This window comes from Pinus tabuliformis, chromosome 6, assembly GCF_031772625.1.
Source record: "Pinus tabuliformis cultivar Carrire ecotype Pingquan chromosome 6, CPIR1, whole genome shotgun sequence".
Classification (NCBI taxonomy): Eukaryota; Viridiplantae; Streptophyta; class Pinopsida; order Pinales; family Pinaceae; genus Pinus; species Pinus tabuliformis.
In genome coordinates, this window is record NC_142292.1 from 1,295,030,802 (window position 1) to 1,295,047,340 (window position 16,539).

Below are 16,539 nucleotides of genomic sequence, written 5' to 3' on the forward strand. Positions count from 1 at the left end.
CTGAAACGTGTGCTCCAAGTTCCTGGTAAATTAATATCTGTGATCTTCACAATTGGCAAGGTGGCTGGATGATTGGATTCTAAATTCTAATTATAGTTGGCCTGATTTTGGAGACCACTTACTAACCCACAAAAATAACAATAGGGAGTGGTGTCAGAAACTTGGGATGTGGAGTTCAATCATATGATTTGAATAACTCTGTCCCTGCCAAATGACCACATGCCTGGGAAGTGACGTGCAGTGGCAAGTTGAAAAACATTGCCATTGAGCTCAATGGCATGCATGGCATGGTATGTAGCAGCGAAAATAGAATCTAGACTCCTGTGTGTGATAAATGTTCTCCAAGGGAAAAGGCTTTTATGATAACAGAGACTCTTAATTCCTTTGTGAGTGACCCCAGCTCCACGGACAAATAATTTAAGATATCCCAGCTTTATATCAAATAATTATTATTCTGACTCAAGTCTATCTAAAGATGCTGCATTTCTAGATTTGTAATCAAACAGAATAACAGTCCACCTGTCCATGCTAAAGTTGAAAGGATGTATATTGTCCCATATTGAAGATATCTATATGGGTATCCTCCAGCAGCACGCACATGAACTTCTTGAATTAATAACAAAATACAGTGCTCGTAAAAAGGGAAGTTGGTCATCATTCAGATGTACAATCGACAGAGGTTGGTTCATTACAGCTTGCAAGTAGTTTATTTAATCCCTTGTTGCAAACAGGGTGACCAGTTTGGAATATAACCATGTGGCCTGTATACTCTGCTGTCTGGCCATGTCTCCTCGACCACAAATCCTCTGCTTACTTCTATCCAAGCCCCAAGACTATGCAAAGGTGAACTGTCACATTCAAATGGACCTTCAGATCCAACTGGATCCACAGAATCAGCTTCCCAGCAAACTTCTGCAACCATAAAACGCCTCTTTCGTGGAACTTCTGACAAAGTAGCTTCCTCTGCAACCTTAGCAGCCGTAGCCAAAAATTCGTCCAACATCATTACCTTGGCACAACCTTCCATGTCAAACCCATTCACAATAACAGGTGAAAGCCACTCTTTCTTTGGAACTATGTACCACCTGCTTTTTTCACAAGCTTGTGCAAATTTGGCAAATTCGTCTATGCGAACCCACCAACCCATCCAATGCTGTGGATTGAGCTTTGATTTAGATGTCTTAAATTTAAAACAAGAGCAATGAAATTCGTAGTTGATTTCTGGCAATACGGAAGATGACCCAATGGGAAGCCTTTTGGAAATGTTGTTGACTTCAATGGTTTGCTTTTTCTTTGAAGCATCCATCATCATCCTAGTGCAAAAGTCACAGGACCCATTTATCCTATTCTCACTTCTCCTTACTCTCAAAAGCTGCCATAGCTCATACTCATAAAACAAGTAGCCTTTCAACAGTGCACCTGGAACAATCTTCAAAATGGACTTATGTTCTGTCTCTACCGAGCATTTTTCTTGTTTACTACTATTTCCAGCAGAAAAATACCCTTTCTCTTGGGGCTGATCTGAAAAATCTCCAATAGCATAAGTCCTGTGAAGAAAGGAAGAAGCTAATGAGTTCTTGGAGAGAGCAAGCTGATTGCGCAGTCGAGTTTTTCTGTCACAGAGAGTCTCTCCTATATGTGGTCCCAGGAAACAACCTAAAAACGCATCACTTCCCCAAGTACATCCTGATAATTTAGAATGGCTTCCAATGGCAATACTTGGACCTAAGGAATGAATCCCAGATCTATTTCCCATTGATCTTTCAGTGGGTGGATCTCCACTTTTATCGGCACATAACGAGCTTTCGTCTACCACATTATTAAGCTTATTGATTTTCCATGTGGCATGGTTAGGTGTTTCCAAACCAAAAGCCTCCCAGGGACCTGCATACAGAAGAAACTTAACTGAAGCTTCCCAATGGTGCACCTCTTCCTTAGTTGCAGCTTTATGTGGAAATTCCAATTCAGAAGACCCTTGGATAGTGTTTTTAAAATCACCAGTATGTGAATCACTTGTAGATTGTTTGCCGCTAGTTGTAGAATTGGGTGTATATGGATTAAAACGAGCACATTGAAACAAGAAATCAAATTCACCAATTGTACGAGTGACAGTTTTGCTAGATTTCAGTTTGCCCATTTCCTTGTATAATTTATTCTTCTGTTTTTTATTCCCACAAGAACCTCCAATTGGTACAACAAAATCATCAGCCATCTCTTCCATTGATGGTGCAACCAAATCACCTTCACTCATTTGCACAATGTTCGTATCTAATAAACCAATGCAATTTGTTATACTGTCGGGCCTCTCTGATTGCTTAGAAATGGGTTCCAGTATGTTGGTTTCAGAGTTTATTCCATTATTCTGATAACATGTGCTACCATATAATTTTACTTCTTGCACTTGTTGAGAAACAATAAGCTGTTCAACTTGCAAGATGGGGGAAAATCGTAATACATATTCAATGCACGCTGCAAAATGATATCCTGGGATCATACACAAAGAATTAGATCATAAACTGGATTATATTAAAAAACAAATAGTTTTGGTTAGATTTAAAATGAAAAGAAAAACTTCAAGCACTCAATCCTCTCCAGCAACAATAACATTACAACATTACATAGGTGTGGGCAATATATGATATGCAAGATAATATATGTTCTAGAATAAGAGTCCATGTCTTGCATTATATGTCAACTAATAAAGGCATCTCAATTTGTTTGCAAACATAGGTAGAAGTCAGACACAATGGACTATGGCAGTCAAATCCCCTGCCCCAAAGTTGGTCATTCGACATGCTTATTTGGAAAAATGGTCAAATCAGTGGTTTCCTCAATGGATTAGACTCAGAAATCCATTGGCCAACCCAGGGATAGCCATGGTAAGATATAACATAGATAAGATAATTTTATTGATATCCACAAGTGACTAAAAGAGTAAGTCAATGGAACTAGAAAATACATGTGAAATATCATTTTTGGGTTTCTCTAAGTAGAAAGAGTCATCAATGCATGAGTCGTCTTGACTCTTCAATGATCATTAGTCAAAATGATCAATTTCTCATGATCTTGAATAGTCCACATTAAAGATCATGGGTGACTCTTTACTTCAGCATTTTTGGGACCTTTGTAATCTAACATATGAAATATCAATTTTAAGATTAACTACATAGAGAAAGTCATTGTCTCCCATGGGCATTAGTGAGAATGACCGATTTCTCATAATCTTGAATAGTGTATGAAAATGACCAATTTTTCATGACCTTGACTCTTTATTTAAGCACTTTTGGGGGCTTTTGCAGTCCAACATATGAAATATCATTTTTGGGATTAATTCCGTAGAGAGTCATTAATGTATAACCCATTTCCCGTGGTCATTAGTTGACATAACCAATTTCTCATGATCCCGTAAGGTTTGTCATTTGTGGTTAAGCACCTCAAATATTTAAAGAGTCAAACATTTTTAATCTCAATAGTTAAAGAAGATAGCAAGAGACCCTCCATAATGATGCTATAGATAATAAGATCTACCTCTAATCTCACAACATATGTAGGGCAACTAAATATGAAGTGATCCTTAACCATAGCTCAACTAACAAATCCTCTACATCCAAGATATAGTGATTAAAGTCAACCCATCTTTAGTGGAACTAAATCCTCAATTCACTGAGTGGAATCATGAGGCCATGTGGCCAATAATGTTAAATATAGACAAGGAAAACAATGGACCATCCTCCAGCCATAAAAAGTGCATATAGAAAAGGCCTTCATAGGGTCAAAGCATAGAAAGAGAGGGAGATCCAAGTGACCTGAAAGTACTACCAGTATATGTCCCCTCTGACTACCTTAGTGGTCTCCCCCTTTAGGAGGGGAAGGTAGCTAAGGGTGTCAAGGGATTATTTTAAAGGAGGAAGGTGCTCAGTAGAAATGTTGATGGACTAAAGAAGCAAAGAAGCCTTTGAAAATTAGCACCAACTCCACAATAAGAGGTTCATAGAGGCAATGTCCTTTAAAGAATAAAGGGGCCAAATTAGGGTATCATTCCCATGGTCATACACTATGAAGAAAAATGACAAGCATGGAAAGTCTCTCAAGGTGCAACGAGTGAGTGTCAACATTAGCTTCGAAAATGGCCTACAAAACAATTCATTTAACATGGATCAACACTACAGCATGATAGATTGGCCTTTCTCTACACAAGCTCAATCCACTAGTAGCACACTAGTCTCCCAAGCTTCAATGCTATCAAGTATGGTAGGTTTGATGATTGTGTCAAAAAGATGCATCTTCAGGGAATGTCCTAAAAATGCATATGGAAACACTGGTGCTCAAGTACAAAGAGATCCATATCCGTTGTTGAATCAAAGTTGGGAAGCAGGCTACAAGTTGAATCTAAGACCCATGAATTGGATCTAGTGTTATGAAAACCAAACCGGACAGGACTGAATTGGCCGATCTAATCATTTTCAAGCAAAAATTGGTCTGAGCCGCTACCATGGATTGGAAAAGGTCGATTCAGTAACCGGTTGGTTAGATAAAAAAAGGCCGGTTCAGTACCAAACCGACCTTTTTTCATCTAACCAGACGGTTCTATATGTAACTATCTTGTTTCGTACAATGTGACTAAGGACCACTGGAATGCAATTTTTTTTTTAAAACATTAATTTATGAGTGGGGTAGCCTAACCCATAAGGCCCTACTAATACTATGTATTAATTCTAATGTTAAATTGTTAAAAGCAACATTCTCCTTTATCTTCCATTTTCATCCTCTTACTCAATTTTCGAACATTAACATTAATTGTTTCAAGATGTTTGAGAGTGGTTCCAACATCGTTGGATTTCATATGGTGAAAGTAGAATTCTAGATCCCACTCAAAATCAACTAGACTTAACAGCTTTTAGGATTTTGGGATTGGGGGGATTACAAAATTTCCAATGGAGTCTATCATGCATGAGGGTATGGAACTAACATTTAATAAATAGCTCCAAGCCCTCTATGTACCTCAATGTTGGTGGCATTGATTATTGAACTCCTTTGTCGTGAACCTAGTAAAAATGAATCCTTCACTCAAACAAAATTTTGATTTGACATGCTAAGCTTTTATATCTTATTGTAATGCTTAGAGGGTGATATTGATGATGAGGATCCTGATATAGGCAATGATTTTGATGATATTCAGGCATTTTTTGTAGTATGTTTTATTTTGGACCCTAGAGGCCATCAAAGCCTCTTTGTTGATGTATTTTTGGTTTAAGAAATGGATTGCACTTGGTGTTATTTTGGTTATATGCACCCTTGCTATATATATGAGAAACTTTGCATATTTGTGTATAGTGGTTTGGATTCATATGGATGCAAATGAATATATATGTTTTTTTTGCAAAATTTGTATATTTATGTATTTTTTGATTGACTAGTTTCTTGGTCTATTTTCTTTGAAGTCCTGGTCTAGTTCACATTTTTGCACTCTACCTGTTCGATGAATGGTCGGGTTTTGCTAACATTGATTAATCTATTTCCTTCTCATATGATATGAGGAGATTGTGATCACATATTGGAAACAAGTTCTAGAGCCACTTCTTTACTAGTAAGATGTTCCAGTTCACACCTAATGTGAGCACTTTTGCTCAGTCGTCCAGAGCTTAGATTCATAACATCCTTCATTTTTTTGCTCATGATGATCTCATCTCACTGTGGATATGCTTAGTCAACCCTAGTCAGCTCATTAATGGTATATCAACTCACCTCACTCACACCTGAAACGGTATATGCATATGCAGATAGTACACTATACTTTCATACATATCATTCTGGTACTTTGGTTAGTTTCTTCACTTCAATTGCTTTACTATGGTTTTGTATATGGGTTTCCTGCTTAGACATGGTGATATGGTTTCTTAAGTGGTTGTGACTATGATACACATCAAATGTGATCTAGTAACACATTGTAATACTTACAATCTTTTATTTTCCTTGACGTACCATAGGGACAAAATTTTCCTTTACATAAATGTCATCATCTCTTGAGTCAACTTGTACTATTAGAGACCTAGGTAAGAGTAGCATGTTTATATCCCAAATCACACTTAACACTTTCCATCTTCTTAGTTAATCCATTTTCTGTCATGTCCCTTTTCAAGTGATCATCACAGGAGGGTCACTGATTAACCTACCCAATTCCCATAGGCTATAGTCAAGATAAAGGGAGTCACTTAATTTAATTATTAATGTCATCCTAAGGTGATCTTGAGTAATTAAATTAAAGAAGGAAATACTAAGTGACTTTTAATTTAATTAGAAATAAAACTTATTAAGTCACTCTATTATTAAAAAAGTGACCCATGGTATTGTTGGAAAATATAACTAGATTCGGTCTTGATAATTGTCATTGTACTTATGTCATTATATATTTTATGTAAAATGCAAAAGAAGAAAAAAAAAATTATTTTTCAAAGCATGGGTTTCATGCTCATGAATTATTATTTTATTTAGATAAGCATGTTCTTCATGCTTCTAGATTTTCTTGAATCAAAGAGTCAGAGTCCTATTTGGACCTATTGTAAAGAAAAAGGAAAAAGAATTTTTAATTATGTATTTTGGGAAAAATTCCCTCTAGAAGTCAAGTTGGCCCTGCTTGTCATGTAAGCTCAGCCCCAAGGGACATGAATGTTCACACCCCTCTGGACAAGTATAAATAGAAGAAAGTTGGGTCTCATTTTCGACATACAATTTTTGGAATATATGATCTGAAATTTCGCAAAGAAAGAGGAAGACCGAAATCTGAGCAGGAGGAGGGTTTGACTTGGCTTCTAGAAGGTGGAAGGGTCTTGGATGTCTCATTGGATCTGATTCTATAAGAAGAGAATTTTCTGGGTTTTCCCCTTGGAGGGGTTTTGCCCTAGTTTGGAGTCTATATCTTGTGTTCTTTGTTTTCTTGTGATCTTCATGTTTAAGTTTTGATAATTGTTTGATGAAGAAGAACATAATTGAATAAATAAGAAGCCAACAAATTTCACAAGAAGTTATCAAAGAAAGGAAAATCTGATCTAATTATGAAGCCTCCTGATTTTTCCAACATGGTATCAGAGCTAAGGTCGGAAATAGGAGGCTTGAAGAATCTCTCGTATTGCCCAAAACTTGTCCAGTTCACCGAGATAGAGAGATTCTTCAATCTAAATGCCAACAAATTCTGGGAAATTTCTCTGTGAGACGCATTCTCGACTTAAATTAAATAGTGAGATTATATTCTATTTAGTGATATGGTTAAGCATTTGTTCAAGTTGCTTGCAGTAGATTGATGGCATGGTCTTGACTTATGACCATACTCTTTGTGGCATAATTATGTTAGAAACGAGGTTTGACACACTCTGTGCTCGTATTTCTACAGAGACAGTGACTCACAATATATGTAACAATGACTTGTTGTTTCAATAAGCGATGGATCACATAGATGTTTTGGGTGGTTTCAATTTATGAAGTATCAAATGCTTCATTATGTTTCATGGTGGATCGCTCAATCTGAAGGGCTTGCATTGATGGCTAAAGGCTCTGTTACCGCTCAAACTAGCAGGAGTCCTTGAAGGGGGGTCCTATAGTGTTAGTTTTAGGTATGTTCTATGCTTAGAGCAATTTATTTCAATTTTTACAGTTAGCTCAATATCCTTTCCAGATTAGCAATCACATTAGCGTTAAAGTAAACTGCAGATAGAACATAAACATAAATCGCAGAAGACAAGCCAAGACAAGAGGACACAAGATGTGGCGCTAGCCAGGGACAAACCCCAATGTGGGGAAACCCTTGATCAATTCTTCTTCTATGTTCTTCAATAGTTCAGCAGAGAGAGAGAGAGAGAGAGATAGTACATTTACAACAGAAGTCAACACTTTGACTTTCTAGATAAGAGAATAGATAATCTCTAAGAAGATGAAATCAGTTGAAGACATGCTGCTTCAACTAATTCTCCAAGGTGACTCCTTCACCTATCATTGTGCTGCATCTCGTCATCATGCTGCACCTCACCGTGCTGCACTGCCGCACCCATCATCACAAAGTTGCATCTCATCATGCTTTATGACTGTACCCATCACTGTACAGCATCTCGTCTTGCTGCACTATGTTGAGCTCTTCATTGCACTATGCATGCTGCAATACATTCTTGCTGCTGCCATATATTCTTGCTGCTGCCATATGCTCTTTCTGCTGTCATATGTTCTTGCTGCTGTCATATGTTCTTGCTGCTGCCCTATGTTGCTGCCATATGCTGCTGCCATATGCTCTTGCTGCTGTCATATGTTCTTGCTGCTGCCCTATGTTGCTGCCATATGCTGCTGCCATATGCTCTTGCTGCTGTCATATGTTCTTGCTGCTGCCCTATGTTGCTCATTACCATGCTGTACTATTGCAGCTCCATACTGCACCATGTTGCCACTCCTTTTATCACAATGCTGCACTTGGTTACCAAGCACACGACATGTAGCACTACATTTCTTATGATGCCTATCATGCTGTAGCAGCGTTCCACATCATACTGCTCCAACACTGTCATATCTTTGCTGTAGCAGCATTCCACATCATGCTGCTCCAACTTTCATATGGCTGTAGCCTTGGATTCTCCAACAGACTTCCAAACAGCCTTTAAAGGATAACGACATACCTTAATAGAATCCCTCCCTATCTGCATTTCTGCCTGAGGGCATGTGACAGCCTTTTGCTGCCCTACACAAGCCCAGCTGTGGTGCTATGGCCTGCAGCCTAGCACAACAGCATTTGGTCTTTAAAACATGTCACCATCATCACACGTTTAGCCCTCAAACTCGGCCTAACAGCTAGCAGCATTTTAGGTCTGCGTTAGAAGTCTCTTTTGTTGTGATGATACCTGCGGCTAGGGCATATTTAACATCAACTGTAACCCTACCTTAGATCTGCGGCTAGGGCACATTTAAGGCCTCCTCATGACAGCGGATTAGGGCATCCTTTAGACAGCGTATAAGGGTAGATGAGGGCAACGTATAGGAGCAGATTTAGGCTGTGAAGGAGCCTCTTTACTGCGGCCAGATCTCCTCTCTTGGATTGCGGCTAGACCACCCTCTGCGGCTAGGGCATCATCCTCTAGGACTGCGTTTTTCCCTTAGAGATTCTTCTTTCCACTAAAACCCAAAACAAGTGGAGAAGAAGAAATCTCAAGAGAGTTGTGTGTGAAAATGACTTGCAAGGCACTTGTATTTATTCCAAAACGTGGAGCACAAGTGGGGTATATTAGGTTGCTGGCCGACCTTGACGAATTGTCCCATAAAACAAATAAATTCATATCTCCATGAATACTTATCGGAATCGGATGATCTTTAGATCAATCCTACACCTCTCGATGAGAGGGATCCAAGAAAAATATTAACTTCCATTAATAAGATGACGCACATGGAGTTTGGCCCTAGTTGCCAATTTTAACACTCCCTCTCAACTAGGGAGAACTCCATCCGCTTATCCATATGTCCAACTGTACTATCTCTGCCATCAATGCCTTGCACTGCTAAAGTCTGCTTTGCTTTGTTCTGCTCTGCCCTGCTGAACCATGAAGAAGAAGAATTGATCGAGAATGTCTCATACCATTCTCTACTGACCCGAAGTCAGTTTCATCTGAAGAGACTGTGTCACATCACTCTTACTGACCCGAAGTCAGTTTTATTGATCCCAGATCAATATCACAAGAGAGTGCCTCAAACCACTCATATTGATCCCAGATCAGTTTCATTGATCCCAGATCAATGGAGGTCATCCTAACATAGAGAGTACGGTAGATACAACGATGCATCCATCAATAGTACTACTATGGTCCCTAACCTCATTTCCCTGCTCATTGATCAGATGAGAGGTACTTCCCATGAGTCCCAGACTGCATGGGTAGGATGCCTCGACAGGAGAACAAATCATCCTGTCCAAAGGAGAACGAATCATCCTGTCCAATGGATGCCACGGAGAACTAATCATCCTAGCCCACAGAAGAACTAATCATCATGTTCCACAGTCGCCACGGAGAACGAATCATCCTGGCCCACGGGAGAACTAATCATCCTGTTCCACAGTCGCCACGGAGAACTAATCACCCTGGCCCACAAGAAAACTAATCATCCTGTTCCACGGTCGCCACGGAGAACGAATCATCCTGGCCCACAGGAGAACTAATCATCCTATTCCACAGTCGCCATGGAGAACTAATCATCCTGGCCCACAGGAGAACTAATCATCCTGTTCCACAATCGCCACTGGATGTCACAGGGGAAGGTTGAACCTTTTACCCTGTACATAGTGCACCACCAGGGGATAGTGAGTCGCCCTATGGTCACATGTCGCTCCAAGAAGTACCTCGCACCCCCCTGGAGCTCCCAGAGCTCAATACATCATACTCAACCCTCATAAGAGGGTCTCTCAACGACTCCAAGTCATTCGGGAAAGTCACAGTTTTGACCTTTCCTCGGGGCTTTGACAAAATGTCTACGACCTGTACATCAGTCTCAATGCAATGGAGCCTCCTCGCTCATCGACTTACCATATCCCAGATAAGGCAGTATCTGATGCCTATCTGCTGAAGCAATCATCGAATACGAGATTTCTTAATAATCGAATCCCCCTTGGTTGTCACAAAGAATCACAGTGGTATTAATCATGTGTACAAACAACTCACTGATGAGCTTCCACAGCCAAGCAACTTCACATGAGATCATACTCGTAGCTATGTATTCAGTCTCGGCGGTGCTTATGGCAACTGACTTCTGCTTCCTGCTCATCCATGATATCGAAGCAGAATCCAGAGAGAACTAGCACTGAGAAGTGCTCTAGTGATCCTCCACACTACCTGCCCAGTCAGCGTTCGAATAATCATGCGTTTTCATATTTCCGGCAGTGTATCTCAATCCATGAGAGATTGTGCCCCGAAGATATCTCAGAAGATTCTTGGCACCAATCTAGTGAGGCTCAACCACATATGAGCTCACCATGCTAACTGCAAAACATATGTCTGGACGGAAGTTCACCAAGAACATCAACGCAAATGAGTTTATGAAACTTAGAGGCATTTCCCAAATCTGGTCTGACATCACTACCATATAACTTCTGAAGGTTAAGATCCTCGAGATAGTCACAGGCTTGTAGTTTATCATTCCATATCCGGAATCCAACTCCCTCTTACTTCTGCAAATGAGAGGGTATGCACCTATCAAAAATAGGTTGTCCTCATAAGGTGTCGGTATGAGAGGTCTATCATCCACAACCTTCGGGTAATGGTTTTGATCGGTTTCACTCCTAGTGAATCTCAGCTTCATCAAACAGCTATCAATCCTCTCATACTACGCCCAGGGTGTTTTGCTTCAAGCCATAGAGGGATTTCTTCCACCTGCACACATGAGAATTCCGATCATGAATCTCAAACCTCCTCAGGTTGTTCCAAACCTGTGGACCTGCTACATGAGGGGAATGGTCCCCTTGTAATATTTTCCTTCGGTACATCTCAAACATGTACTTTCATGCTCCTTTTCAATTCAGGCATCCCTATCACCATCTGACTCACAGACCTCTGATGCTATTGTAATATCGCTTATCAGGAATATACCTCAAACACAAGCAAACTCCAACCAGAGATGGACTGGGAGGGCATTTACCAGATATGTCGCCTCTAAAAAAGGACGAGATCCGAAGGCTACTTGGCCTTTTCTAGACTCTGTCTAAGAGTATAATAGAAACACACAAGTGGTATAATAGCCGAGAATGCTCAAAGAGATACAAATAACAATGATACAATATATATCAAATAAACCATAAGCAGATACACAAGAAATGCAGAGAGAATGCTAAGCCATTTTATTATACTGAGTAATAAAATGAGTACAGGAGGTGATCAGGAAGATGGCACCTCTACTTGCACTAGGCAAGTGAAGAAATACACTCAGAATAGCGAAAGAATGGCCCCTCTCTAATCTGCGTCCAAGCTGCTGGGAAACTGCTATGCTCTTGCTGCTACTAGAAATCAAATGAGGATTTGGAGCTGCTCCCCTCCTCCGAAAAGGTTGAAACTCTGGAATCGGACTCTACTCAAGAAACCCAAAAAACCCAGAAAGCTCTCGTGGAATGGCTGACCCCCGAAAATCACCCCCTTGGGGTTCTGCACAGTTCCTCACTCCTCTGCACTGCCACTAAATGAGATACTCCAGAAACCTGCCTGAAACCCCCGCCAAAACTCCCCACTATGCAAGGGCTGATCCCTGCTCTATCTCTCAGCACCAAACCTCCTGCAAACCCTCAACCCAGAACTGCGTCCCTCTCACAGTACTGCGCAGTCCTTCAAAACTGCGTCCCTCTCCTAGTGCTGCGCAGTCCTCCAAAACGCTGCCACTACTACTGCAAAAAGGCTGATGAAACTACTGCTGAAATGCCAATGGGAATACCTTGCCCGAGCAAGCACTCGAAGTCCCCCGGGGCTAAGGGTGAGATCTCCGAACGGAGACACTCAATGCACTAAACAGTGCTGCAGACTAGCTAAACAGCCAGCGTGCTCCAAGTCGAAATGACTATCACAAATGCTCATAACAGAATGATCAAAATGAGGGGGCTCCTCTCTCATTTATAGCCTTTGCCTCTCTCAATCCCAAGGCTCACCTCCTCCTGCGTGATTCCCCTCTTGCCACGTGTGTCTTCCCTCCTGCGCAGTCCCTCCATGTGTCTGCGTGGGCTCCATTTCTGCGTCCCCCTTTGGCCCCCTTGGCTCCCCTTTAAGTCACAACGTTGTGCTACTAGGAAGTGACTTTTTATTCTAAAAGTGAGTTATGTCCCCCTTCCTCACTTTTTTATTTACAAATAACTATAGAAGGCAAAATTTGGACAAAATCAAATATTCCAATTAGCCATGGCTAATTAGGAATATTACAGTCTCCCCCGGCAAAATGTTGCTTGTCCTCAAGCAACTGAAGTGATGGATGTTGTAAGATCTTCTCACTCTCCCAAGTGGCATCCTCATCCGGTAAATTCTTCCATCTCACCAAGAATTCCTGGACCGTCCTGCTCCGCAGCTACCTCTCCCTGGTATCAATGATAGCCTCTGGCTGCAATACCAAATGCCCCTCATCATACATGGGTGGTAACTCATCTGTCACCGTCACCCACTGCCCCAATGCCTTTTTCAAGCATGACACATGAAAAATGTTATGAATCTTGCTACCTTGGGGCAGCTCCAACTCATATGCAACTTGTCCAATCCTGCGTATCACCCTGTATGGCCCATAAAAGCGGGGCTTGAGCTTCTCAGCCCCCTTCTGCTTCAGCGACAACTGTCGGTATGGCTGTAATCGTAGGTAGACCATGTCCCCTACCTCAAACTGTCTCTCCACCCGACCCCTGTCGGCATACAGCTTCTGCTGATTCTGCATTGTAGCCATGTTATCCTTGAGAGCTCTAAGGATATCCTGACTCTCTTGGATCCTAATCTTGGCTCTAGGAGCCCTGCTATCACCAAACATCACGTCAACAAAAGATAAAGGATTATACCCATACAAGGCATAAAATGGTGACATACCAATGGACATGTGATGTGAAGTATTGTAGCAGTATTCCCCATATGCAGCCATGCTCGCTACTGCCCACTAACATAGTTATGCAAGTAGCCCTCCAGCCACTTGTTAACTATCTCCGTCTGCCCATCCGTCTATGGGTGATAACTGGTACTTGGTGTCAACTCCATCCCCACCAATTGGAAAATCTCTTGCCAAAACCCGCCCATAAAACGGTTGTCCCTATCACTGACGATGGTCTTAGGAAGACCATGTAGCCTGAAGATCTCCCTGAAGAACAACTCGGCCACCTGTGCTGCTGTATAATGTGCGGATATGGCAAAGAAATGTGCGTACTTCGTCAGCCGATCAACAATGACAAAGATACAATCCTTGCCCTATACCATGGGCAACCCTGTGATGAAGTCCATCGAAATACTCTCCCATTTCCCCTCCGGAATGGGAAGAGGCTGCAATAGTCCCACGGGATGGCTCATCTCCCCCTTGTTCCTCTGGCAAACATCGCACTCCCTGACATGCTGGAGTACGTCCTCCTTGAGGCCCTTCCATGAGAACCTCTCTCTAATGGCCCTGTAGGTTTTGGTAAACCCCTGATGGCCTGCCAATGGTGAGTCATGTGATGCCTAGAGTATCTTCTTCTTGAGCTGAGACCCCTAAGTCAAGAAGATCCGATCCCTGTAATAGATGATCTCATTGATCACACTGTACCCGTCATCTGCCACCTGCCCATCCAGAATCTCACATGCAAAATTGTCCTTGGAGTACTCTACTAAGAGTCGAGCCCTCCAATCTGTATCCAAGCTCATAAGAGACAACATAGCTGGTCTACGTGAGAGGGCATCTGCTACCACGTTGTTCTTACCCTTGACATACTCAATGTCAAAATCATATGCTTGGATCTTACTGATCCACTTCTGTTGCCTCTCCTGTAACTGTTTCTGCTCCAAAAAGAACTTGAGGCTGTTGTGATCAGTCCTCACCCTGAACTTGTTGCCCACCAAATACTGTCGGTACTTAGCCAATGCATGCATGATGGCCAGCATCACCTTGTCGTATATAGACTACAACCTCTCGTGCGGAAGGAGCTTTCGGCTCTCAAAGGCTATAGGGTGACCTCCCTGCATCAATACTGCGTCGATCCCCTCTCCTGATGCATCACACTCCAAGACAAATGGCTGCGTAAAATCTGGCAATGCAAGCACTGGGCAGCTGCTCATAACCTCCTTGAGCCTGTCAAAAGCTCGCTGCGCTGTATCCGACCAACTGAATGCCCCCTTCCTCGTCAAGTTTGTCAAGGGTGCAACAAGCTGTGAGAAACCTTTGACGAACTTCTGGTAGTACGTACAAATTCCAATGAATCCTCGAAGTTCCATCACGTTTCTCGGCTCCAGCCATTCTCTGCGGGCCCTAATCTTCTCCTCATGGACTCTCGCTCCACCCCTATGATGTGTCTCAAATATAACATCTTTGTCAATCCAAACTCACACTTGGAGAGTTTGGCATAGAACTGCTGCTCCTATAAGATACGCAATACTGTCTCAATGTGCTGAAGATGCTCCTCCCAAGTCCTGCTGTAAATGAGAATATTATCGAAGAATACCAACACAAACTTCCTCAAGTGACTACGGAAGATGTGATTCATGCATGACTGAAATGTAGCTGGGGCATTGGTTAGCCCAAAAGGCACAACCAAGAACTCAAAGTGCCCATAGTGACACTTGAAGGCAGTCTTGAGAATGTCCTGCTCCCTCACGCGAATTTGATGATACCCCGATATCAAATCAATCTTTGAGAAGAAACGTGCCCCTCTCAATTCGTCCATCAACTCATCGATCCTAGGTATGGGGTACCTGTTCTTCAAGGTCTTCTTGTTCAGGGCCCTGCAGTCAATGCACATCCTCAGCGTATTGTCCTTCTTCTTCACCAACACCACAGAAGAAGCAAAAGGACTCATGCTCGGTCGAATGTGCCCAAGAGCCAGCAACTCCTGGATAGCCCTCTCAATCTCATCCCAATAGGCCTTGGGGTGCCTATAGGGGGTGGTGATCACTGCCTGTATGCCCTGCTCTAGCTCGATGGTGTGCTCAAACCCCTGATCCGGTGGCTGTCCTGGTGGAATCTCCCCAAACACTATGGCATACCGATCAAGGATGGACTGTATCTCTAGATGTACCAACTGCCCTGTAGTCCCTGCCTCTGATGCACGCAGCTCCACTGCCCACTCTATGTCTCCCTTCCGGAAGACTGCCTCCATCCGATGAGCCGAAACAGTCTGAGGTGGATATGTGTGTTGTCCCCGTATCTTCTCATGCCTCCCTGTCTTCTCATCATCCCACTCCATCTCTAGGGTCTTCCAATCCGTCGTGACCTTCCCTAGAGTGATAAGCCACTGAACACCCAATATCATGTTGGTGTCTGAAATATCAACCACGAAAAAGTGGTCAGTCAATGTGTAGGTGCCCATCGTCACTGAAAGCTCTGGAACATAACGAGCACACGTCATGGTTTGATCTCCTGGGACCAAGACTGAAAACCCATCGAAGCTCTCTGTCTGTATACCTCTCCGCTCAACCATCTGTGCATCGATGAAGTTGTGGGTCGCCCCACTGTCAACCAGAACTGATACCCGCTGGCCACGTACCGTCCCTCGTACGCGTAGCATCAGATACTTGGGAACTCCTCGCAATGCTGCAAGGGCCCCTCCGGTGGGTGCAAAAGATGCACCTCCTGCTGTTGGTGGTGGAGGTGGTAAAGGTCCCTGTATGGCATGGCTATCTCCTACCTCCCCATCATCCTCGTCATCCTCTTCTCCACTGCTCTCAGAGAAGACCTCAATAAAATGTGCTTTACCAGCAGCACATCTATGTCCCGGTGCCCACGGCTCTTGACATGTGAATCACAACCACTTCTTCTTCAACTCCCTCCTTACATCATCGTCAAGTTGTACTCGTCCTGGATTCCCCTTTGGAGGTGGAATCCTCACGT

General features: G+C 42.4%; 1 protein-coding gene across 2 annotated transcripts in view; it reads right to left on the minus strand.

Annotated features, from left to right (window-relative positions):
- Positions 1–416: 416 nt before the first annotated feature.
- Positions 417–16,539, minus strand: part of LOC149263356 (uncharacterized) — a 186,367-nt gene continuing 170,244 nt past the window's right edge. For both annotated transcript variants that reach the window (XM_089426163.1, XM_089426167.1), the window contains one exon: positions 417–2,484. In XM_089426163.1, coding sequence (XP_089282289.1) covers positions 707–2,484 — 1,778 coding nt within the window. In that variant the 3' untranslated portion in view covers positions 417–706. The remainder of the gene's footprint in view (positions 2,485–16,539) is intronic.